This window comes from Candoia aspera, chromosome 2 (genome assembly GCF_035149785.1).
Source record: "Candoia aspera isolate rCanAsp1 chromosome 2, rCanAsp1.hap2, whole genome shotgun sequence".
Classification (NCBI taxonomy): domain Eukaryota; kingdom Metazoa; phylum Chordata; class Lepidosauria; order Squamata; family Boidae; genus Candoia; species Candoia aspera.
The window spans coordinates 71,846,517-71,872,033 of NC_086154.1; the positions used below are offsets into that span (position 1 = coordinate 71,846,517).

The following is a 25,517-nucleotide window of genomic DNA, read 5'->3' on the forward strand; positions in this document are numbered from 1 at the left end:
GTTTCTCAACCTTGGCAGATTGAAGATGTGTGGACTTCAACTCCCAGAATTCCCCAGCCAGCAATGGCTGGCTGGGGAATTCTGGGAGTTGAAGTCCACACATCTTCAATCTGCCAAGGTTGAGAAACACTGATCTAGTAGACATGAATGTTATGAATTAATTAATTATATGCTGCTGTTGTTGTTGTTTTAATTTGCTTTTGAGTCCGTTTTTGACTCCTGGCAACTGCCTGGACTAGTCCTTGCCATTTTCTTGGCAAGGATTTTTTGGAAGTGGTTTGCCATTGCCTTCTTCCTAGGGCTGAGAGAGGTCGACTGGCCCAGAGTCACCCAGCTGGCTTTGTGCCTCAGGCAGAGCAGGACTAGAACTCATGGTCTCCCAGGTTCTAGCCTGTTGCCTTAACCGCTACACCAAACTGGCTCTCATTATCTGTTACCTATCTGAAGTAAATGGTTAACATTGAAGGCATCACTCTGAAATAGTTCCATTGGTAAAAATAAGCCATTCCACACCATGGTTTCCTTAAAGTCATTATTTAGAAGTGACATTTGAATCTGTGCTGTTTATTAAGTGAGTTGCTTTCTCTAGGGGCGAATCTTTGTTCCTCTTGCTCTCTGTACTGTGACGAATTCCGTAGCCAAAGTAAATGAGAAAACCTACAACACATAGGACAACAGCATCACTCTCCCTTTCAAAATTTGAAATAAATAGAGTCACTCTTCCCCTCACAAACGCCCACATAAAATAATAACATTTAGGATAATGTAGCCTATGGCTTACTTTGTAAGTAAAACGCTTGTTATCAAGGTTACAGGATCAAGGTTCACACCTCACCCTAAGTCATGATTTGTTTGTCTACAAAATGTGCTTTGCTTTCAACTTAGCATCTTGAGTGACTCCAGCCAGTTGTCGTCTATTCAGTAAACCATGGTTAAACCATGGTTCATAACAACTCACTAAATCAAAACCAAAAACCAAATCATATCTTAGCATAATAAGTGAATGGACTGCCTTTCTTCTGGCACTGTGGGCTGCTAGGATCCTTATTTTTTCAGCTGCATTTGATTTGCTTACATCTGATTACACTGCCCAGGCCCTTGATGGCCTGTATGTCTCACTGGTCTGATGAGGGTGCAAACGGACTTAACTGGAAAGCATCATTTCAGTCAAGTTGGAGAGAATCCCACTCTTAGAAACAAAAGCCCTATCTATATTATCAGATAGGTGATACCCCAGTAAGAGGCACTAACCAATTATTTAATCTGTAACCTGCCTTATGGCCCCAGAAACAAAAAAATCAAAGAATACGAAGGGGCCATTTAGACAATAGAGTCCATTTCCCTGCTCAATGCAGAAATCCAAATTCAAGCATCCCAGACAAATGGCAGTCTAGCCTCCATTTGGACACATCCAATGAACCAGAATCAACTCAGAGATTTAATATGCACCCAGAGGGGTGCTCTGGGTAATTGGTTCCACTGTCAATTGTAGTGGACTGAGAGAATAACCTTGAGGAACAGGAAGAAGAGCTGCAACCAAGACCACTATCAGATAAAAGTCCAAAGCAGGAATGTAATTTAAGAAAGCACCTCAGAAGTGACCCTCCCTAATTCTCTTATCCTTTCTTCTGTCAAAGGAAAGGCCACAATTAGAATTTGGTAGCTTTAGTGACAAAGGGACACTGCCTTATTGGGTATTCAAGTGACATACACAGGACAAATCATGACTGATTTACCTAAAGCCTATTGAGTACTGTACGTCTCTGTAAGCCCACCAGAATCACTGTGTGTGAGTTGGGCAGCCTCATAAATTTGTTTAATAAAAATAAAATAAATAAATCTTTGCACTTACCAATAAGCATCCATATTGAGTATAGAACCCAGGTCTCATAGCTCATTTGGGCCATCAGAAAACTATTGACTAAGACACTGAAGATGGGTAGGAATGGCAGGCATGGTACCTAAATTAACACAGAGATATTTAGGCATTAGACTTTAATAAAAGTGACGTACCAACATACCTTTTGGGATTCCCAGACTCTTCCAAAATGGGTGAGAATAAAATTGTCTGACCTTTTTCTACAGTTTGGGAGGGTGGTTAAAAGGAGAATGGGTGTTTTAAGCTTAACATAGACTTAAAATATCCAATGCATTTCTTAAAATCTATGCAAACCCACAAAAAAGCAGGTCATGAGTGGGCAGCAGCCCAGCGATCATATCTCATGCACATATTTGGCTTGCTAACCAAGAATTTTGCTGCTTACCATGAAATCTACTTTCTTCTGACTTTGAGGCTGCCTCCAGATGACCAGGGATGCCATTAGAATCCCCAGCAAGATGAAAAAAAGGCAGAAAATACACCAGAGAGTTCCAGATGTCAAACATGGCAGTTTCGTTGAGGTCAGCATGCACACAACACAGATGAAAAGAGCTGGATAGAACATAGCCTGTGAAAAGCATGCAGGGGGCAGGAACAGTTTCCTCATACAAGGACTATCCCACACACCCCATTAAGTGCAATGGAAATGCCTGAGACAGAATGGCATGGCTGTATAATCTAGAAATCTTTAGGAACTAGTAGAGCTGTTGTAAACCATTAAGTTAGCCGTGCCTTTTTTCTAGGCTTATGCAGCTGTTCTGGGTGCTGTTCCTCATGCATGCGGTCTAGTGAGGGCTGTAATATTTAACCTTTATTTATGCATTTATTTGTGTGCAACACTTTTCTTATCTGGTTTCTATACTCTATGTTCAGTGAATGACAAGGTAATCATGGTGCCCAAGGGCATCAATATGGATGTTACTTATGCTTTGTCAAGGACTGGATGAAGATGACCAAAATGAAATCTAGACTAGACAGGGATGCTAGTCATCAGAGTTTTATTACCCTGAAAGGACTGCTTGGTTGTCTGAGAGTGCTTTTTGCTTTTAAGCTGGTTGGATTTGGCAAGAAGAGTTCATACATCATGGTTACGTTTTAACTTAAGAAATTCAATGCATATCCATAAATTTTAAATGGTGCAAACAACGCCAGTTAGATTTCTAACTAGTGCATGATATTGGGATTAAATGATAAATCTGCACAATTTTCCACACACATTTTAAGGTGCTGGTGTTAACTTTCGAAGTCTTAAACAGTTTAAGGCTTCATTATATGCTGAAACCTGAACCTGTCTAACATTTATGAACCTAAAATTTTGAATTTCAGATGCTTTCATTACTAATCATTCAGAAAACAGCCTTCTCCTCTATTGTTCTACTTTATGGAATGCACTTTCTCAGGAATTATATTGGACCAAACTTTCATTGCCTTTAGAAGAGTAGTTAAGGGACATCGCTTTCTCTTCTCATGCTGATTCTTAACAAGTTTAGCTATTTTTTAATCTGTGTTTCTTTATTTTTCTATTTTGTATTTTAGCTATTAGCTGCCTTGATTATTCAGCTGAATCTGTGAATATGCCCATGGACATTTCAAGCTCCCTTTTACTTCAATTTTTAAAGATTCTTTTAACAAACTAATTGGAAGAAGGGGGAGGAGAAAGCCGGCAAACTTCAAAGCAAAGCTTCTAATGTTCTTTTATTCATGGGAATGGCTCTAGGATTCCCATAGGCATTTTTAGAAAAAAAAATAAAAAGAGTAGCTAGCTGCAGGTGTAAAGGAAAAAACAAAACAAAGGCAAGTTGGGCTATTAGAGAATGTTCTGGAGGGCTAGAAATGGTGATGGAAAGCAACCAATTGTCTACCTCATAAATGAATGTTTACGGCAAGTCACGCCCACCATTTTGTGACTAGGTAAGCCTTCCTCCATGACAGCCAAAGCATGCTCTTAGAATTCTAAATGCACCCAGCACTCACCAAGAATAAACACTGTGTATGTCACCAGTCTGGAAGAGTGATGGGATGGGATTATATCAGGGTGGACTAGGAGGTCTACCCAGACCATTCTGTTTACAGCTGTCTTCTCTACTGGGTCTGGAGAACTAGGATCTGGTTGGTACCTGCAAAATAATTTAACAGATAAATCTATGGTGTCTTATTTCACACTGAAGTGCTTAGTGGAACTGGCATCCCCAGGTGATGTTAGAAATATGTCAGAGCCATTGCAAATAAAGTCATTTTCAGAGAATTCAGAAGACCAAGCAAGGCCATGGAAACCAATGAGCACACTGAACTAGAGTTTGGTTTCTGTGGTCTCAGACTCTGATCCAAATTCCTCAGTAGAATTTCCAGATCTGAGAATGTGACAGTATTGTTGAGTAGAGATCCAAAGGGAGATGCAGAAATATGAAACTGCAAAGAAAAACTCCATGGGAATAATGACCTAATACTCCAGAAGTAATGCTCCAGGAACATCAGTGGTGTTATTGGAAAGCCATGCTTTCTGAATTGAGTTAAATACATGCTACCTATGTATGTTGGAGATCAAGGCTTGAAGTTGATTTTATGTGTAATGGCTTCACCTGCATTAACATCCAGGAAGTCTATGTCTTTTAAACATCTAAAATGGAAACAAGTAGAGTCCTCTTCCCCAACATGGTGCCCTCCAAATGGGCTGGATTTCAACTCCATAATTCTTGCCAGCCTGGCTGGGAAATGAAGTCCATTCTAGCTGAAGGGCATTAGGCTACTGTATAGTAGACTCTGAATTCTAATTCCACTAGGCTAATTTTCATTTTCATAAGCCAATTATTTTTAAACTGGTATTATATTAGAAGACTTATTTTTCCTTGTATGATAGAAAAGAGAATGCTTCTTTTACTTGGCACATGGGGTATACATTTTTATAAAAACATTCACACAGAAAATTGATTTTTATGAATTGTAATAAAATATGTCCCATATATACTTAATTCATTTTTTTTCTGAATCCTTATCCACAATGCATATGTTGTTGCAAAAGCAACTACCAGGTGTTAAGCACAATCATATATTCAATAATCAAAATCCTTCAGTTTCAGCTGGGAACATCACTCCAATTCCCATTCACGCTTTGAAAACTTAGCAAATTGAAATAGAAGACAAGGGACACATATTTTAAAAACATTTTCAGTCTTATATACTATGATGGCTTTAAAGTTATATGTCACATGCACTCACAAAACTCATTCTCCTTTCTGATCAGCCTTGGGCTGGAAAAGATGCATCCATCATGTCTATTCAACAGGTGAAGTTTCCACAATCATTTAAAAGAGATGCTCCTAATGAATTTACATCTGATCTATCTCCACAAGGTATAGAGCTTCCCCAAATTTCCACCTACTACAGTAATCTTGCTGGCACAAAGAGGCATTCAATGCAGCCACAATTACTTCCTACAGATACATCTACGGGATTTCTGCCCAGTACATTCGGACATTTGAAATGGTATTATTAATTCAGTTTTGGCAGTTAATCACATACCATTTTGTTTAATGCTTTAACTTCGTTGATTTAAAAAAAAAATGCCAAGATGTTGAAAAAGACTCTTCTTTACTTTCACTGAAAGATGACAAATAATATATCACATGATAATGTATCATTAGTATACTTCTAATATTGAGTCATTCTATATCTAAAGAACTATGTGAATACCTGGAACCATCAACAATCATATATACCTTTGCAGTATTCTAGTTTGGTAACAATAGTTACAAGTGAAGTTAATAAGACTGTATGCGTTGAGAAAATCTTATGCCATTTTAAGATGTTGCCTTAGTGAACCCTGAAATGGAACCTTTCTCCCCACTGAGTAGAGATATATAATAAGCAGCCTATTACCTGAGAAGTAGAATGCAGACAGCAACTAACGTGTAGGCCAGCAGCGTTCCAATAGACATCACGTTAACCAAGACCTTCAGATCAAAAAGGACAGCCAGCAGTGCTGTGGAAACAGAAAAGGGTGCCTACTGCAAGCAGAATCAACTGAATGGTTTCTATTCTTATAGACATCTATATGGAGATAAGATCTCCAACACTTTGCTAAAACATGAAACTACATGGCTGTGTCTGTGTGAATAGGGATATACACACTTTGAAAATAACTCAGAAGGAGTGCTCTGGACCTCAAGTGAGATCAGCACCTCTCTGCTACTCAGTAAAGCAGCCCAACTTTCTGGCTTTTGAGTGGGCCTGTAAAAAAAGATGCTACTGCTTTAAGGAGTCAACTTAAGGTGGGTCCAAAGCATCTCTGAATTGTTTTCCAAGTATGGACAGCCCTAGCCATGGACTCAACAAGAGTCAAGTTCAACTCAAGGAAGTATTTATCTTTATCATTATTTTTACCTGAAAATAGTACCTAGGCTTACCTGAAACTGCTCCAGATACCAAAGTTGCAATAACTGGATTTTGTTCGCTATTCACTCTGGCCAAAACATGAAAGAGAAGTCCATCCCTGGCCATTGCAAATAAAATCCGTGGCATTGGGAACATAGAACCCAATAAGCTGCAAAAGAACCCCAAGAAAAAGAGTAAAATATCCATGATAATAACGCTTTCTTTTTGTTTCCTGTGGCAGTTTGCATTACATGTATTGGAATAGATCTTTGCAAGAGAAAAGGGAAAAAATCTTAAAAGCCTCTTAAAGCTTCAGAAGAAATGTGAATCATGGAACTGATATTATGAGAATGATATACTTCCATGGAGCTTGATAACAAAACAATGCTTTAGGAGATGATTATACTTTAACCTCCAAAATGCCGTAACTGATAATAAGTAAAATAATCTGCAACATGCACTTGACATGCCTGAGGCCCACGAGAAAGGAAGCTTTGTACTTATAGTGAAATATAATGTGGTGGGCAGAGCAGGTCCATTAAAAAGCCAATAATGTACAATATAAGGACAGACAGGCTAAAACGTATTATGTATCTACCCACTATTTTTTCATTGTTATTTTTTGTTTTAATCCTGTTAGGCATGTAAACTGTTCCAAGTCACTTTCTACTGAAGTGGCAAAGAAGCCTGGAAAATAAACAAACAATAGTCAATTACTGTATCTTCTCTCATAAAACAAAAAGTTAAAATCAGTGAATTATAATGAACGGCAGTGGATTCAGGATAATTAGATAGAAAAACCTGCTCATAAAATGCATCATTCATTCATTTACAGAATTGGTGATCCCAAGATATAGTGATTGCCACATATAAATTTACTGAACACAGATCTGCCAATGTCTATTAAGGACAGTTAAATGGAACCCCAGTTTCAGAACTTTCAAAATCAATGGCTGGTGAGCAAACAGTGTGTGAGATGTTGCCTCCTTGCTTTTGTCATGGTCTTCTTGGAAATATCTGGATAGTCATTGTTAAAAAAATCCTAGACAAGATGGCTTTTCCTATGTTCTTAAAACCTAAGGATACCAGTTAGCCCTACCTGGTTGTGAGCGCACAGAGTGACCCCACAGCAACTGCATACTTGGCTGACCTCCATCCAATGTATTCAAAAGCCACTGGTAATGGACTTAGTGGATCCAGAAGGTGATAGGGCATCATTAGGGTCAAGGCAGCTGAAACACCAAAATACACTAGGAAACAGATGAGAAGCGAGAAAACGATTGCCAGGGGGATAGATTTATGAGGATTCTTCACTTCTTCACCTGTTAGACACAGACATGAGTAGCCATAAGATCACTTTGAAATATACACTTTCTCTTTTCTGGTTATTTGTTTAACAATTGTATGAATTGTGTACAAATATAAAACCAAATTGTGAAAGAGAAATAAAAGCCCAAATGAATTCCTCTAATGGGTACCACTATGCCGTCACTCACTGGGGTTGAAAGCACACTGAAATAACATGGCTTTAAGTTATTTCTAGATTTGGAAAGTAAGGGACATAAATACCTCCTGGGGGAAAGATTAACCAATGGAACCCAGAGTGTGTTAACCCTGCAGGATCAGATTGGCCAGGTGGATGTTATGGGAGACATGTGGTGTCTCAAGTAACCAGGTCCTATGCCATGTAACTGCCAAATAGAAATATCAGTAACTCAGATTTGCACTGGTCTATACTCTTAACCATCCCTGAATTAACCATTAAGCAAAATAAGCACATGCTTAGGCCACCAAGGGAAGTGTGTGTGTGGGGGGGTGCACCACAGAGTTTTTTCCCCTAGCTATCATGCCCTCAACTTTTTCACTGCCATACTCAACTTTAGTTTTCAGCCCTTACTGAGTTGTAATGTCTTGTGAGTTAAGCAGTGGAAGAGCCAAGGGGCACCATTGTTGGGCTGTGCATAGGGCATCAGTTGGCCTTAATCTGGCCCTGCTCTTACCTATAGCTGCAATGCAATCAAATCCAACAAAAGCATAAAAGCATGTAGCAGCTCCAGCCAGAGTTCCAGTAAAGCCATATGGCATGAACCCTCCAGTTCCATACTTCCAGGTTTTATTGCCAGGTACAGATTGGTTACTTTGAAGAAAAACCACATTAAGTAAATCAACATGAGAAAGAGCTGACTGGATATAGTTGATCTAATTGGGGCCTATGAAAGATGTATGAATGAATGAAGGATGTACAAAGAAACAATAAATGGGAAAACAGTTGATGCTAACAGGATAGAAAGAAAATATTTTAAAGAAGTTTTGTTCTTCTATGATGATCCTGGTAATTTAATTACCAAAATCAGTAGAGAGCCTGTGGGATACAGAAGGAATGTTAAACTGGGAAGAGTTAAATTCAAATCGTTGTTTGACCATGAAGCCTATCATTCTTCTTCAGCTTAATCTATTTCCCCAGATACATGTTATCCTGATTTGTCTAGAGAAGGGCAGGTTCAGCTCACAAATGAAATAAATTCTGGGTAATCCTCTAACAATAAATAGAAATATCATGAATATGGTGCCTTGCAGAGAACATTCACATATTTAAACCTTTTCCTTTTTTGTCAACTGATTCTGAATCTTTTGAAAATATATTTTGTGGGTGTTTGTTAATTTTTGCCTGAGCATCAATCAAGCTCTTTTCTTACCTAAAGCTGCTGTCAATCAGCCTTCGCAGATCATCTTCAGTTAACCTCCAATTTTTCAGGTCTCCTTTGCATAATCCACTAATTATTATGAAAACAAGGATCAGCACATTAATAGCTGTAATGACTTTATTCACTGTGGTGGATTCTTTTATACCAATGGAGAGGAGGCCTGTGGAGTGAAGGAGGCAGAATAAGATTTGTGCTAAGACCTCATTGCTGTCAATGGTGCTGTGCTTTATGCACTGCATATGATGCAGTCTGAAAGCATATGACAAGAATGTTTGGATATGGTGTTGAACAAGCCCTCTTTACAAACTGAAACTAGAGTTGCTGATTCTAAATGGCTAGTAAAATTTAATGCCAAAAGAACTGACTAAGGACTTTTCCTTCATTATTTTATTTATTAATTGGATTTGGCCACGCAACTCCAAGACTGAGCAGCATCAATACATAGATTAAAAAAACCCATTAAAACTACCTAATTACCCAGACCAATAAAACATGTAAAATGTCAACACAAGCTCCACAACCACCCTAACCCCAGGCCTGGAAACAGAGCCAAGTCTTACGAGCTTCTAGAAACCAAGGAGAGTGGGAGCCGTATGTTTCTCTGGGTTTAGGGTTCATTACAATCTTAAAAGACGGGGCTACATCAAGCACTCTGGAGAATTCCTGACAATGTAATAATAGATGATGGAGGTCCTCATTGTTAAGGAATGGGAGCACAGGTCACAATGCAGGTGGTAAGTATGAGTTTCCCATGAAGAATGTCTGCAGTACAATCTTTAGTATCTCCCAGCAATGCTGTGAAGGATTTCTGAAATTCTGAAAACAGCCTATGTAACCCAAATGGAACCTGGTCAGCCCTGAAATAAGGCAGGCATGTCATATTGTGATATAAAACATGTCTAGGAAGATAGCTAGAAAGTAGTTAGAAGAACCTCATTTTTTTAGTTCCTAAAGAACTTAACAGCAGATTCGGAAAGCAAATAAAGTACTTTTATTTAGTACTTCAATACTTAGCAGGTGTCAATGTCTTCTTGCAGACTTTTCAAACCCAATGACCTCCCAATGTGTTAGAATTTAACACCCAGAAATCACATCCATGCACATTAATTTTAATATTGAATGAGAAGTTATTCTTTGCCATAAGAACCCAGGGCACCCTAGCTGGCACGGAAAGAACAGCAGCAGTAAATCTGTCCTAACAAGCAGGAACCACGCCGAGACGAGGAATAAGTCTCTAGTGTTTTATTACTGCTACGTTAGACAGAAAATCCTAACAAACTGAAGAAGCGTGAGAAAACCCAGACAAACTCCAAAAGTCAAGGTGGGTCTCATCTGTGTCTCTTTGAATGGCTGCTTAACTCCTCAGTACTACGCATGCGTTTCCCCCCCTGGATAGGGGCCCCCTCCTGCTCACCATCAGTGCTCATGACATCACCCTCCCCTCCAGATTCACATTCCATTTCAGCCCCCTCCTCTCCAGAGTTCCCTCCTCCCTCCAAAGTCTCATAAGAGGCCATCTCTGCTTCCAAGCTCCCATGGGAACTGGGCAATGATGGAAATTCTTCAAAGGAAAACTCCTCCAAGGACGAATCAGTGCTGCTCTCCAGGTCTGATAACGCTTCTGGCCCAGGTGGCTGCTGGGCCCTTTAGCAGACTTAAAATAAAAGTGATTCTGGTTCGGTCTGTTGGGAACTCTGCCGGTCTGCTGTCGAAAAACATTATGCACTGTGTGAGAAAGGTTCTCAACTGTTCTGCTTCTCCTCCAGACTTCTCTGGTAGACTGCCCTGGGATCTCAAGACTACTGGCAGGGCTGCTGCTGCTGCTGCTGCTGGCACCGGTTGTGGGTTCATCGGAGCTGGTTGTTGTAACTGCTGTAGCATGGCTGCTTGTAATGTGTTGATCTGGAGATCTACTTGTTGGTGGTGTTGTTGCAAGGCTGCTGCCAGTTGTTGAATGGCTTGCCGAATTTCCTGGTTTTCCAAAGACATTTTCTCAAAAAAAAATTTTTTTAATCTTTTCTTTCCTCCCTCTTTCAATGGGAGTAAGAGTTTGTTAGGATTGATGTCCTAACAAGCAGGAACCACGCCGAGACGAGGAATAGGTCTCTAGTGTTTTATTACTGCTACATTAGACAGAAAATCCTAACAAACTGAAGAAGCGTGAGAAAACCCAGACAGATACACCCCAAAAGTCAAGCCGGGTCTGTTCCGTGTCTCTTTGAATGACAGCTCAAATTCTCGCTACTACGCATGCGTTTTCCCCCCTGGATAGGGGCCCCCTCCTGCTCACCATCAGTGCTCATGACAAAATCCCTGGATTTGTGTGGAAACTGCTTTTGAACTATTTGCTTGTATCTGAAAAAAATGAAGTTCTGATTTCGGTTTTGATGATTAAATTGTTACTGTCTATAGAAATAATGTTTATTAAGGTTTGGATTAGAGTAAGAGATTAACGTATTATATCTATGTTTGTGTCTGTGTTGGAGAAGGTCAGAAGTCACTTTCTTTGTATTTCTCTCTAATTATCTCTGCACCTTTTTAGTTTGCCTTTTTTCTTTTAGTTTCTTCTTCAATCTTCCATATACTTTGTATTTTATCTATATTTCAAAATTATAATACAGTTTTCATTAAAAAAAAGAATAGCACAGTAAATCTAGTGACCTGTTGGTGACAGCTGCAGGGTTAGGAAACTGTAACTGAGATTTTGATATCATCATTTGGGCCTGCCTGAGGTGAACAAAGGGCATAGTAAGAAGATAAAATTGTTTGCTACAGGGTTGGTTTCTAACTCTTACAAGATTGAGAAAGAATAGTGCAAACATACCTGTCAGCAGGAAAATGAGGCAAACAGCAAAGATATCTGGGTATTCAGCCAGGCCTGGGATGCCCATGGCTAGATGTATTTTGAAGAAGTTCCCCAATTTTTTGCCCAGGATTTCATCAAAAGTAGCAGTCCATGCTCTGGCTACACTGGAGGTTCCTATAGACAACAAGCCAGGTAAACCAAACAGCGTTGCCAGACATCAGGCAGAGCATAACAAACTTTAAAAGCAAGGTATTTGGCACAATCTGACCATCTGTTCTAAGAACACACATCTATGTTGCCTAGGAATATGTTGATAACCTTGAAGATGGTATGCCAGAACAGTCAAGGCAAAATAAGAGACAACTCAGTCCTGGGAAAGGGGCATGTGTGAGAAAGAAATTCAGAATAATCCCATCTTGTTTCTTATAAGAGGAGGCAGAAGGAAGCTCTGGCATGCTTTCAAATTCTGTTACTATACCCTACAACAATGAAGTAGCATTCCTGTATTCCTTGCACTGTTTCCCAACCTGGCGCACCTCGAAAGGCTGACACATAGAGACACAATGAAACAGCAGCCTTTCCAAGATACCCATTATATCTTATGAAGTTTTGGCTTTAAAAAATTCTAATTATTTTGGCCTTTTGCTGTTCTGTAGAAATAACCATTGTTCTTGACAAAGCATGACACTTTTTCCTGCAACCAGCCTCTCACAATTCACTTTTATTACCTAGCTGTCTTTTTTATTTTTCATTTCAGTTTCTCTGGAAAGAGTTTTCACAGTCACATTGCTTTTATATGGATTACTACTTTCCGATAGCCTAAATGACATATTTTATTTATGTATTTTATTAAACAGATTTGTATGGCCACTCAACTCACACATGGTGACTCCGGGTGGCTTACAGAATTAAAATCCACAATACCCATCAACACCCCACCCCACAAGTATATTGGCTATACTTGGCCTAATTTAAATGACTTGGCCTAATTTTTTTTAAGTTGAATTTGGTTCCCAAGCAACTTAGATGTGCCATCACTCAACCCAGAGTGGTGGGGCTTTTTCATCCACTTCTATTAAAATGTTTCTGCTAGCTGTGATGCTGGAAGGACAGCATGGCGGTGGTGGTGGGGTTTTGTTTTTTGTTTTGCAATTAATGCTTCTTACATGGCAATAAGCATAGTTGTAGGTCCAGAGGCAGGATAAGACAAACATTTAGTGCATGCTCCTTATACAAGCAGGGAAAATCAAGCCAGGCAGGTTTTCTTTTACAGGAATTATGAAAACTGACTAGAAAGATTGAAATTGGGTTAATCGATGAATGCTGCTCACGTAAGCAAGGAAAGTAAAATGGAGATAATGAAACTGATTAGAAGGAAAATTGAGTTCACTGATCAGATTGCCTTTATGCCTTCCCTAAATAAGATAGATTGAAATGGATGTTGAAAAGGAGCCTGTTTACACACAGGAACTAGCTGCCATAGTGAAGCATTTGCTCCAGCTTTGCTCCAGTTTAAGACCGGGGGGGGGGGGGTAAGGAGGTTCAGACCTTGAAAAGTGTTAACATCACAGGGATAGGCATTAGCAATTCAGAGTTCTTATGGGCAAGCCTTTATTCCCTTTGCTGATATTTTGCATGTTGCTTGACTTTATTTTAAATAAATAATAATCAATTAAAATTGTTATACCCATCTCAGTGATGAAAAACTTCAGACAAAATACCAAATTACTACATAAAAGATCATCACTATTTATTTTAGTCCATATAACTATTTTAGGGGTAGATCATCATGGAGAGAATCTACCTATGTGGTCACTAGGAGTTGAAAATGACCTGATTGCACACAATCAATCAATTAAACTTGTCTGCAGCTCTGTAATAATGAGATTGGCCTAAGAAGTTATGGCTGTGAGAACCCCACACCAGCCAAAAAGGAGAGGTCCCTCAGTGGTGCCCATGCAATCTGGCAGCCCCACTAGGTAGACTAGACCAGAAAAACATCAGCACATGAAGACCAGAACTGTACTTTATTGAAATAGACTATAATAACCGAATCTTGCAAGTCTGATTGTGCTGTCCCTCCCCTCCTTCTTACATTGCAATGAATCAGGGAAGGGTTTGCCCAAGCCAGTTCCAAATATCACCTTGCTTCCCAGGACTTTAAGAATGTTTCAGCTCTCTTTGCCTAGGCAATGGTTCTTGCATATTTCTGTCAAGGTCATCTCCCATGCACTCTATACTTCACAGAACTATAAACAGACTCACCCCATCACTTTTACTTAAATACCCCACATGTATACAACCCTAACATGCAGAGCCCAATTCTTCTATTTCACACAGGCACATGCTTACACACACACAACCAGAAGGGGGCTTACTGCAAAGCTCTGCACAGTGAGTTGGCTTTGTTCTTCCTAGCCTTTCCCAACAACATTCACAGGCTGATAAAGAAACTCATGGGCTGAATGACACTAGAGGCCCCTATGCCTAGTCTGTGCTGCATGGCAGCAGTGCTTTAGATTCTACAGCATTTGCAGCAATGGCCTTTCCTAGGCCAACCCAAAGAGTATGGGGTTGGAAGCTAAATGGGCTCCAGTATTGAACTCCTTTCTCTCTAGAAATTCAAGTCTGCCTAAGCACTATTTGGCTATCCTCCCTTAGGCCCAAAGCCCTGACATAATTGAAATCACATGAAGTACTAGAATTCAGAGGCCCAAGCCATGATAATACCAATTACATAGGACAGTAGCAGGTTCCACCCAGTGACGAATGCGCATAGCTCTCCAACTGTGATGTAACTGTACAGATATGCCGATCCTGTCAGAGGCACCCGGGCTCCAAATTCAGCGTAACAAAATCCTGCCAAAACGGATACCACAGCAGCAATCAAAAAGGAAATGGTAATACTAGGTCCTGAGAAGGTCTTGGCTACTTCCCCTGCTAAGACATACACCCCTGCGCCTAGAGTGCTGCCCACACCAAAGGCTACTAAATCCACGACAGTAAGGCAGCGGCACAGGCGTGATTCTCTGTAGCCATTGGAAGTTATTGTTTTCCGACGGGAAACCATCTGAAAGAGGGAGATAGTGGAACTCCAGACAGACATCTGAAACAGAAAGATGCCAGAATAAGCATTAATACAAGCACAAAAGATGCAACAAGAGGCTTGTTTGATATCGATCTCTCCAAATCACCCAAATACCAAACATATTCTAGTCCTCCAGCAAAGTATGGACTCTAATGACTGCTACTGAACCATCATTCTTGTCTGAACCTCTATCTTAAAAGAGGCAGCATGTTCCACAGATGTCTAGCTTTACCTCAAATTCAGTTCACACAATATTATTGACCAGTAATATATATCCAGATTAGTATAAAACCAGTTCAGGTAAAGTTTCCAAAAGCAAAGACTTTGAAATCTGTTTTGATGTATGATCTTTATATGGACAAGATAGTTTTTTGCTTGTTTTAGTTGTTACATTTTTATAACACTTTCTCATAAGACTCAGAGCAGTGCATGAAAACAATATGAGCCCATCAATGCCCTTCCTATAAAAACAAAATGAATTACAAGCTGGTCTATGATCACAGTATAACTTAATTTGATTTGAGTTGCATAAAATAAGTACATTAATTAAAACATACTACTAAAATCATCCAGTGTTGATTGCCAGGCTTAAACTGCCCATTTAAAAAGTAAGGTTTTCAGCACCTTATGAAGTGCCCGAAGCATATTGGGTACCTCAGGGAGCAACCCATTCAGTAAAGTAGGAGCCATCACTCTCTTTGTAAATCATTGTGTATATATCCATGATTACGTCTGTCAGAAACAGCACTGGGTGGTGAAAATGGGCAAGCTACATATAAAATTGATAGTCAACTCTTCATAGCTTAAGTGAAAGCTCTTGATAGTTCATCCTATATATATACATGGTCCACAGAGTAAACAGGACAATACTCAACAAGTAAGTTTAGAATTGTCATCTAAAATTTATTATTGTTATTACTATTATTACTATTAGTATATCCTGCCTTTTCTCCAAAATCTCAAGATATCATACACAGCATTCCTGCCTTTTAATTTCTTCCTCACAGCAACAATCCTGGCTAAAATGGATCCAGAGTCACCCAGTGAACTTCCCTGACTGAGAAGAACCTGGACCTGGACCTTCCAAATCTTAGTATCTGCCCACAACATCCCACTTAATATTCTAGCCTATGATGTTGTTCCTCAACATCGCCACCTTAGTATTGTCTCTTGGCAGGTCTCCTTGCTGCGAAAATTGTGTCCCATTCCTTTCCTGTACTTGCTAATTCTAGGACCTCCCCACTTACTTCTGAAAAGCCTGTTGCTCCTAAAACTGATAATTATGACATCGGAAAAGCAGGCAGCTTTGATGCTCAAGGAAATGAAAGCCTTAGCCTTTAAAGATGGAATGCCAAGGAGTTGGGCGGCTTCTGTCTATAAACAGTTAAGATCTCAACAGTGTCTCCTCAACAGCCATTCCTCCTTTATTCCTCCTCCTAACTGCCTTGTTCAGCAGAAAGCTTGTCCTACAAAACTTAACTCTTTAATTCACCACACTCATCTGCTGCTCATGGACACATTATTACTCTTTCTTGAGGTCACTGATGACAAAGCAGTGCATTCCAAAACAAACCACAGTCCTCATGCAGAAGAAGCAAGTAATGTTAATATTATATTAAGGTCTGCTTAACACTCAACTGCCTTCCTGCCACTTTGGAATGTTATTTCATGTTCTGAACTCTAGAATGATAGAGAAGATAGAGAAGATCCAGGCTTTCTTCTATGTGTGATATCCTTTCAGGTATTTGAAGAGTGCTATCATATCCTTCCTGGGTCATCTCTTCTGAGTCACATTATGCCAGTATATGGTCCAGATTTGATGATAACCCCAACAATTCATATAGCTATTTATATTTATCATATGGATCTTTTTTGCTTTTTGTTTCTTGCTATGCTTAGTTCATTTAACCACTACAATATATCTAGTTTTTTTTTCAGTATTCAATGTACACTTTTTACTTTTGTATGTCATTTTTTTTCTAAAAAAGCATACTGTTCTGCCAACTTAAGGACCGGAGGAATGCATATTAATGTGACCACAAGGAAAAGTCAAGAATCAGAAATTGAAAAGTGGTTTACATGCAAGTTGTTACCTCACAAAGTGCAATCAGATGCAATGGCAAACAAATGGAAACAAAAGCAAAGATCCTGAAATAATGGGTATATCATGCTACATAAAAGCTTATTCTGGTGTACTTTGCAAAGGATATTTTCTTAATCATTTTAATGCAAGTTATATTTTGATTTAGGTGAATGAACCTTAGGAAAAGCTAATGTGGAGGGTTATGTAGAAAATAATCCCTTAATGAAAAAACAGAAATATATTCCCTCAACCTAAGGGCCTGTCCAAAGGGGGCTTTTGAGCCAGTTCCAGACTGGTGCCAATCCCATGAGATCCCACAACAGCCCATTCCATTTCCCGCCTTTTTCTTTTCTCTTCTAACTCTGCAGTGTCTTTATGCTAAACTTTGTGAACAAAGCAGAGAGAAAGCTATAAATAGTCTCTCCACCCAAGCAAAACACGCACAGTGCCTGAAGGAAGGAGGGCACTAGCCGAATGCCCTCTTCTGTGCTCTTCCAGTGGCCAGCTGCAGAGTCTTCTGGAGTTCTTGGAGGCTGCGCAGAGGACAACTGCAGGCCATTGTGAAATTGGTTAGACGGATTGGGAGAAAATTCAGGAAGTGACAAGGGCAGTTGTATATAAAATGCCCTCAGATATTCTCAGACAAAAATTACCAAGTGGAAACACTGAGTCTGTTGATGTTTTCTCTTCAGCCAGCAGGTTGCAGAATTGTGTTACACAGTAACCAAAGGCCAATTTGAAGATGAGTTTAAAACACAGACTTAAAAAAAAATAAAAGAGAATCACTATGCATACAATAAACCATCATGATGTCAATTCATGAAGGTGGAGAGAAAATACTGAAGACTGATGCTTCAATCAGAACTATCAAAGCTGGAATACATAGGCAAATTTATTTGACTACCTGTTATAAGACAGTTGACCTGAAACCAGCTGTTCTTTCTCAGTTGTTCCTGATCAGGCACAGAAAATGCATTTGGCTAATGCTTTTTCTTGATCTTGCCTTCTAGCATTTAATCTGTCTTTATACTTACACCTTATTTGCTTTCATACTTCTCCAGACCCAGACTAAAGATGCTCACTTTAGGTCCTAGATATGGGTTTTGATTTGTAAACATGCTAAATCAGAAAGGAGAGTTTTTACAAATAGAAGATTCTGGTAATTTCCTACTTTCCTGGCAACACAACTGTTATATTACAATAAACTCAGTTTTTCAAGTATGGGTATTTATGTTGCCAAAATACCCATAGTGAAGGAAGAAGCATCAGCAGGTCTGAGAAAGCACCAAAGTTTGTAATACATATGACAAAAGTGGGAATTTTGAATAAGGGCTGGCAATTCTTAGTGGGCACAAAATGAAGATTAATTTTAAAAAGGCAAGAAATGAACAGAAAACTGGAGGGATAGGAATGGAATGCAGTATTCTAGAAATAGACATAGGTGGCAGGCTAAAATCTGAACTGGAGTATGCTTCAGTGCAATTTTTTTTTCAGGCTCCATTTTTAGGAATCTGTTTCATAGAACTACCTATCTGATTTTATTTCTGTCAAGTAAATTGTCTTGTAAACAGACAAAAATTTATAAGAAAGACTGCTACGTTGCTGCTGCTGCTGCTGCTACTACTGTTCTCACTGAATAACTAGGATCAGCAATTCAGTAACTGTAAGACTATCTGAATCGCTTCCAGACAAATTAAGGCTGCAATCCTACTTGACCTTGTCAGAAATCAGAAGCTAAGTAGAGCCTGGTTAAGTTAGTACTTGGATGGGAAAGGTATTACAGAATTCCAGGGATATAGCCTAGATTTGAAAGTTGAAAACTCCTAGAGGAAGTCAGCTACTGTGATTATTTTCTGATTGACTATGTTCCATCAAGTCAGTGTCAACTTTTAGTGACCACACAGATTTTCTCCTTGACAATCTGTCCCTAACCTAGTCTTTCAGGTTTTCCAACGGTGCACCCATTGCCACTGTAACTGAGTCCATCCACCTTGCAGCTCATCATCTTCTTCTTCTCTTTCCTTCCAACTTTCACAGCATTGGACTGTGAAATCACACCTTCTCCAGAGAGCTAGGTCTTCACATAATATATCCAGAATATGATAAATTTAGTTTGGTCATTTGTGCCTTGAGTGAGAAATCTGGCTTGATTTGTTTGATGATCCATTTATTTGTTTTCTTGGCTGTCCATGGTATTCTCAGTGTCTCCTCAGTGTCTCCTCAGTCTTCTCCAGCACCAAAGTTCAAAAGCATCAATACTCTTCCTATCCTGCTTCTTCAAAGTCCAACTTTCACTTCCATAGAATATCACAGGGAATACCATGGCTTGTGTTATTCTGATCTTTGTAGATATAAACACATCACAGCATCTGAATATCTTTTCCAAGGCCTTCATGGCTGCTTTACTAAGTGCACATCTGTGGTGTATTATGTGACTGCTTGATGATTGATCCTAAAAGGTAGAAGGTATCCACCACTTCAATATCTTGTCAGTTCTAAGGCTGGTTGTTCTACCTGTTGTCATTAGTTTGGCCTCCTTTATATTTAATTTTAGTCCCATTTTCTCACTATGCTCTTTGACTTTTATTACTAGAGCTTTCAGATCCTTTGCATTTTTGGCTATCAGAGTAGTGTCATTAGTGTACTACAGATTATTGAAGTTTCTTCCTCCAGTTTTAAAACCATCTTCATCTTCTTCCAATCCAGATTCTCTTAATATATATTCCACACATAGGTTGAATAAATAAGGGAAGAGTATACAGCCTTGTCTTACTTCTTTGTCAACCTGGAGCTAGTCTGTTTCGCCATGTTGTGTCTGTTCTGTGGCTTCCTGACTTGTATATAGGTTTCTCATGAGGACAATGAGATGTTCTGGAATACTCATCTAGCACTTTCTACAGCTTGACAAGATTGACACAATCAAAGACCTTTCTATAATCAATGAAGCACATAATAACTTCATTTAGTATTCTTTGGCTTTCTCAGTTATCCAGTGTGCATCAGAAATGATGTTTTGTGTTCCTCGGCCTTTTCTAAAGCCATTTTGAACATCTGGTAGCTCTTTTTTCAGCTACCCTACTTTTGCCAAAGCTACCAGGATGTGTCCAGTCCAAAAGTCTCCAACTCACCAGGATTTGAGTATGCCTTGAAAGAGATTGATTATGTGCCATCAGATTGGTGTTGACTCTTAGTGATCACATAGATAGATTTTCTTCATGACAATCTGTCCCTAACTTGGTCTTTCAGGTCTTCTAACAGTGCACCCACTGCCACTGTAATTGAGTCCATCCACCTTACTGCTGCTTGTCCTCTTCTTCTCTTTCCTTCCATCTTTCCCAGCATTAGAGCCTTTTCTTGAGAGCTGGGTCTTTGCATAATGTGTCTGAAGTAGAGCAATCTCATTATTTCAAAGCATTCATTAATCCTTATCCCCAAATAAACATGGATAGTAACTCTGAAATGCTATTATAAAAATGTATTGAGTCTCAAAAAACAGCATAAAGTAAAATAAGTGTTGATCTAAAAAGAGATCACATTACATATGTCTTGTAAGAGATTTTCCGAAAAGGTAGCACAATTACAACGGAGATGTGCTTTGGAGCAACTCCCAATCTGGTGTTTATAATTGCTGGGAAGGACAGCAAATGTAGTTCAACATAAATGGAAGGCACCGGGTTGGGAAGGTGGCTTTGAAGGAGGATAGTTGCTTTGGATTAAACCTAGGATTCTGGTTTTGGAATGATGAGCAGTTAGTGTTTGTGATATACTTGTTATGAGAAGCTAAGACGGAGTTTACAATAATGTGAGCTAGACAGATGCCCAATAGAATTTTCCATTCCAGGCTCCAGTTCGAAGAATAAGCCACTCATTGTGGGTTAATCAGATGCCTTTTCCTTTTTCAACAGATTTAAAAAAAGCCAAACCTAGAGGACAAGGGGGAATTTATGCTAGTTACTAAGCTGCTGTTACTGTGAGAAGGAAATGGCTGCTCCTGCATCTGGCACAGAGTGAGCACTCTGTGGTTTGCACATCCCAGCATTCAAAACTAAAACACAAGCAAAGCATGTAGAAGAAGAATAAAACATTCAGCATTAGGCTTTGTTTAATGAAAAGGTATTAGCTGAGGGAGTTGGGGGGGCACGCTAAGAGATCATATTTCATCGAGCCAGAAGAAACTGTTCTTTAAGAAAATGGGAAAATTGTAGTTATCCATATATGGTCAGAAAGTTAGATTTAGTAGGACGTTGCCCTTGATTTAAGTCATGTGACCCATCTGAGGTTTTGAGCTCTTATTCTTTGCTGCTGCTGGTGCAATGCTTACTAGCTCCAGGTTTGAAGAAAGTCCTTTCTGGTACGCCTTCCCTTAACTTCTGGCAGCAGGATCAGCCCTACTGTTAGGCTTATTGAAGCCATAAATTTTGGCACTGTTTCAGAGTGACCTTGCATCGGTAATTATTAGATGTTTTGTGATGGTTTTTAGCAGGAAGCAGAAAGGAAGCCCATGTGGGTTTTTCTGCCTTCTGAATAGCCAATAGAACTTGGCTATTCTTGTGGGAGCTTGTCACTTTAAAAAAAGGGGGTATCATTTGTTTTTTTCTATCTTATGCTGTGGCAGCAGCAGCTACTGTCACAGCCCAAAAACTTTGCAACAGCACCATCTTGCAGGTTATGTGGCAGCACTCAGCAATTTTCCAGGCTAAGTCTATTTTCCATATTAATTTTCTTCAGTGCTTCAGAAGGATGCTACACCAAAGACACACTGGAAATTGAAAAGGCATCTCCCTGGCATTATTCATTATCCATGCTAGATGGAGATAGAATTAAAGGAGGGGAAGGTCAGGACAAATCTCTTTGGTGGGCTCGTGACAGCTTCCCAAGGATGCTGGACCCAGTCCTAATTAGGTTATTTAGATATTCATATCATCCTACTTGGATAGTATAACTTGAGTCAGTCTTCCCCCACCTGGGGCCCTCTGTATGTGCTGAGATGAGCTCTCCCAACATGCCCAACCAATTCAAGTGATTTTCTCTGGATATTCTGTGCATAAATCTAATCAGTTTCTTAACACAATGGAGCAGAAGTGACTTAAGTTTAAAGGTTGCATTCTTATTTAGACCCAAGACACCTAACAAGATTCATTTTCCACCAAAAGGGGGAAAAAAGCATTGGGTTAGGTTTTATCCTATTGAGGACTAAGTCCATTTTATGTGCTAGAAGGGGGCCCATTTGTATTGTTGTTGTATCCTAGCCTCATAAACATGCTTACTCAGAAGTAATTCGACAGAATTCAATATGCCTTAATGCTGGGTCCGCGTGCAGAGCCTGCAGCTGACCGATGGCCAGAACCACCCCCCTTCCCCCCCTCAAAAAAAAATCCTGGCGAGAAAGAAAAACGATCCTAAAATTGCATGAATTCAGAGACAAGATGCATTTATGCAAGCCATTTTCCTCACTGATGTACTCTGTGTGGTGTCGCCTTTCCCGGCTGGTTAAGAGATGTGTAAAAGAGGTTGGTCCGCTATAGCAGCCGCGGCGTTTCTCTGCAGCAAATGTCGCTCTACCCCCCCCTCCCCGCGCGCAAGAGGGGAGGCGAGGGTGGCGCCAAGGGCCGGCCAGAATTGGAAGATTCTGAGGCGTATGACGTCACGGCTCCAGCGAAGCCCAGAGGGAACAGCTGCATTGCACCGAGGCCGGCCAGCCTTTGCTTCCCTGCCCTAGCAAGAGCCCGGTTGCCTTGCGGTGGATCCTGCGGCCTCCTCCTTTCAACAGCCTTAGGGAGCAGAAAAGGCCTCGGCCCAGCAAAGTAAGCATTTGTGTGCCTGCCTGTAGCTCTGCTTTTGTGTGTGTGTGTACGCGCGCGTGTGTGTACTGAAGAGGATGTGGACAATCTAGCAACTGTACTGGTAACAGCTGCAAAACAGTCTTTATTTACCAAAGAGGAGAATAGTGCCACATGGATTCACACATACCCACGGAGGAAAAACCCATTGCTAGCGACTTTCCTGTATAAACTTTCATATTTGTAAGGAACCGGTGCGGGTGGCTCAAATCCAGGGTATTCATTGTGGAGGGTTGATGACTCTTTCACAGAGAACATTTTCTTTTTCTTGCCTTCTTTTTTACTTTTTTAAGTCTTTCACGTGTGTGGAATGTGGGAGCAGAAGATACGAAGTTATTTAGCCTGCTCTGGGTTAGGATGATCTTCGTGAAGCTAAAGAAATCTTTGAGGGATTTGGAGCCAGTGAGTGAAAATGGTTCCAATGGAGCCAGTGAGTGAAAATGGTTCCAATAAATTGGCAGTCTTTTCCAGCTTTAATTCAGTCTTTGAATCCCTTCATTAAAACAAAACAAAAAAGGTATTTGTTTAAACTGTAACCAAATTCCAATCCGAGAGGTGAAATAGTTGCCTTACACCTGTAGGGTCTTAAAAAATCTTCATAAACTTTCTGTAAGCTGAATGATAAACTGAAGGAAGCCAGATGCTGTCTGTTTGGGGCTTTATTTCTGCTAGTATTAAAGTTGCATTTGAAAATAAACTCTCCTCTTCCTTACTAGTCAGCAGGCATAGTTGAAACCTTGGGGGAAAACGATTTTTGGCCTTACTATCCAAACTTTAGTAGACTATATTTGGCAAAGAGACTACTGTTAGTTGTAGGAATTAAGTAATCATGGTCCCTGGGTCAAAAAGAAAAAGAATAAATCATAGCATTTATAAGGTTGCTGCTGCTTGCTTTTTTCTTTCTTGTTAGCTCTCAAAATAATTACCCAACTTTGCTGCCTTCCAAATGTCCCCACAGAATTCCCAGCCAGGTTGGAAAAGGCTTTACCCCATTTAATACAGAATAATTTCTATTCAGTTAAAAATGCTTGCAGTAAATAGGTTGGCAAAGCAACTGGGAAGGCACCTGAATGATAACTGCAAGGCCTCTGTTGCTCCTTTCCTGTATTGGTTCCCTATGGGCTGGGTGGAGTCTTCAGTGTCTGTACAGTTCTCAAAATATTTCTTGCACACTGTCTTGGAAAAATCCCTTCTGAATTCTGTGCTGCTGTTTGTTTAAATTGGGAAGTTTTCTGAAGCTGCAGGTAACACCCATTTTTAATTATTTCTTTTATAGTACATGACTTTCAGTCTCTAAAAAAGTTTTGTATTAGACTGTTGCTGATTTGTAAATGAAATGAAAACTTCATTTTGATACAGATTTCTTAGCTGTTTAAAATAATGTTCAGTGACTGCTGGGACAATAGTTTAAAATCTGAGCAAGGTTCCTTTGTGTAATTTTTCCTCATTATTCTTAAGAGACCTGACAAGGCAATTCTCAGGGAGGGACTAAAAAAGAGAAAAGATGCAAGTTAATTTGCAGCTTCTGTGATGGAGACTCTGGATGCCTGCAGGAAAAAAGCCTTGAATGTCATCAGAAGACACTCTGCTCCTATTATTTAATTTCTTACTGAATTTTCTTCTGTAAGAAAAGGGAAAGAAGCAATAGGGAGACAGGAGGGAGGATCAGAATAATAATAAAAAAAGATATGTGACTGCCTCTACCCCAAAGTTTTGTTAAAGAAGCTGGGTGATAATCATACTAAAAGCTTTTATTTTGAAATATCTTGAGACAGTTCTTAAAAGGTTAATTAAAGTCTATTAGCTTGTCTTTTTCTCCCTTTGTGGACATAGATGCAATCTCATTCATTTAAGCTGGCAAATCATTTATCAGAGGCTGCTTTCAATACTACTGTTTAAACTCCTGAAAAAGAATTGAGACCAGTCCTTCTGGACCATATCCAGTTTCTTAAACTTGCAGAACCCCAAATGAATCTGGGAACAGAGAGGTCAATGTTTCTTTCTTGGCATCAGTTAATGAGAGTAGCCAGACTTACAATTTCATTGTCTGCTTTAATGAATCCTCCTGGTATGTTGCAATATCTTTGTGAGTGGAATTTTCACTCTAACCTTGTACAGTAGACCTATTTCAGAAGTACCTCTGGTGACCGCTGTTGTAACGTTTTATGGCCTCTCCTTTCAGTGGCTCCTGTTTACCATTTAGTGACATAAGTTCACCTAGCTTTAAACACCTTTGTGTATTTATCAGTGGAGGGGAAGGATTCTGATTTCTTCCTTCCAAATGGAAAAGTGGCGATATAACACTTCATAGGAGCCTAGTTCTTGTTAATCTAGCCCTGCTAGACAAAAAGAATCACTAAATTTGGCAAAAATGAGAGCAGGCATAATGGATTCCTGTCTAATATCCTCACCCCAGTGCAGCTTTCCCTGCAGTAGTGCATATTTGTGTCATGACAATACTGGTGTGCTCCATTCTATTTTATGTGAGTGCAGAATATCTCCATCAAAGTACTGAGAAGTATGTACTCGAGGAAGAGTTTCTTAGTCCTGTGATTTAGGATTATTAGACACCAGGATGGTTTTGTCATCCTTAATTCCCACCAGTTTCTGTTTTACTGAATGTGAACATTTGGACAAGATGCTTTTATTTTCTCTGGTCATGTTGAAATCTCATGCAAATGAGTTTTCTCAGTCAGGCAACATGATATGCAAGGCACATAATTTTAGATAATAAAAATATGAACT

The 25,517-nt window shown here is 39.6% G+C and overlaps 2 protein-coding genes across 3 annotated transcripts in view; one reads left to right on the forward strand and one right to left on the reverse strand.

The window, feature by feature from the left end:
* Positions 1 to 532: 532 nt before the first annotated feature.
* Positions 533 to 14,867, reverse strand: LOC134489998 (cationic amino acid transporter 2-like). The gene is made up of 11 exons (XM_063292873.1): positions 14,492 to 14,867; positions 11,780 to 11,935; positions 8,947 to 9,115; positions 8,251 to 8,387; positions 7,350 to 7,572; positions 6,283 to 6,419; positions 5,756 to 5,858; positions 3,854 to 3,996; positions 2,265 to 2,431; positions 1,853 to 1,961; positions 533 to 657 (listed from the first exon to the last, which is right to left on the reverse strand). The coding sequence occupies exons 1-11, from the start codon at positions 14,865 to 14,867 to the stop codon at positions 533 to 535; spliced, it is 1,845 nt and encodes a 614-aa protein (XP_063148943.1).
* A 7,705-nt stretch (positions 14,868 to 22,572) lies between these two features.
* ANXA6 (annexin A6) overlaps positions 22,573 to 25,517 on the forward strand; it is a 45,205-nt gene continuing 42,260 nt past the window's right edge. For both annotated transcript variants that reach the window (XM_063292181.1, XM_063292182.1), the window contains exon 1: positions 22,573 to 22,736. The gene's annotated coding sequence lies outside the window, so the exon portion shown is untranslated. The remainder of the gene's footprint in view (positions 22,737 to 25,517) is intronic.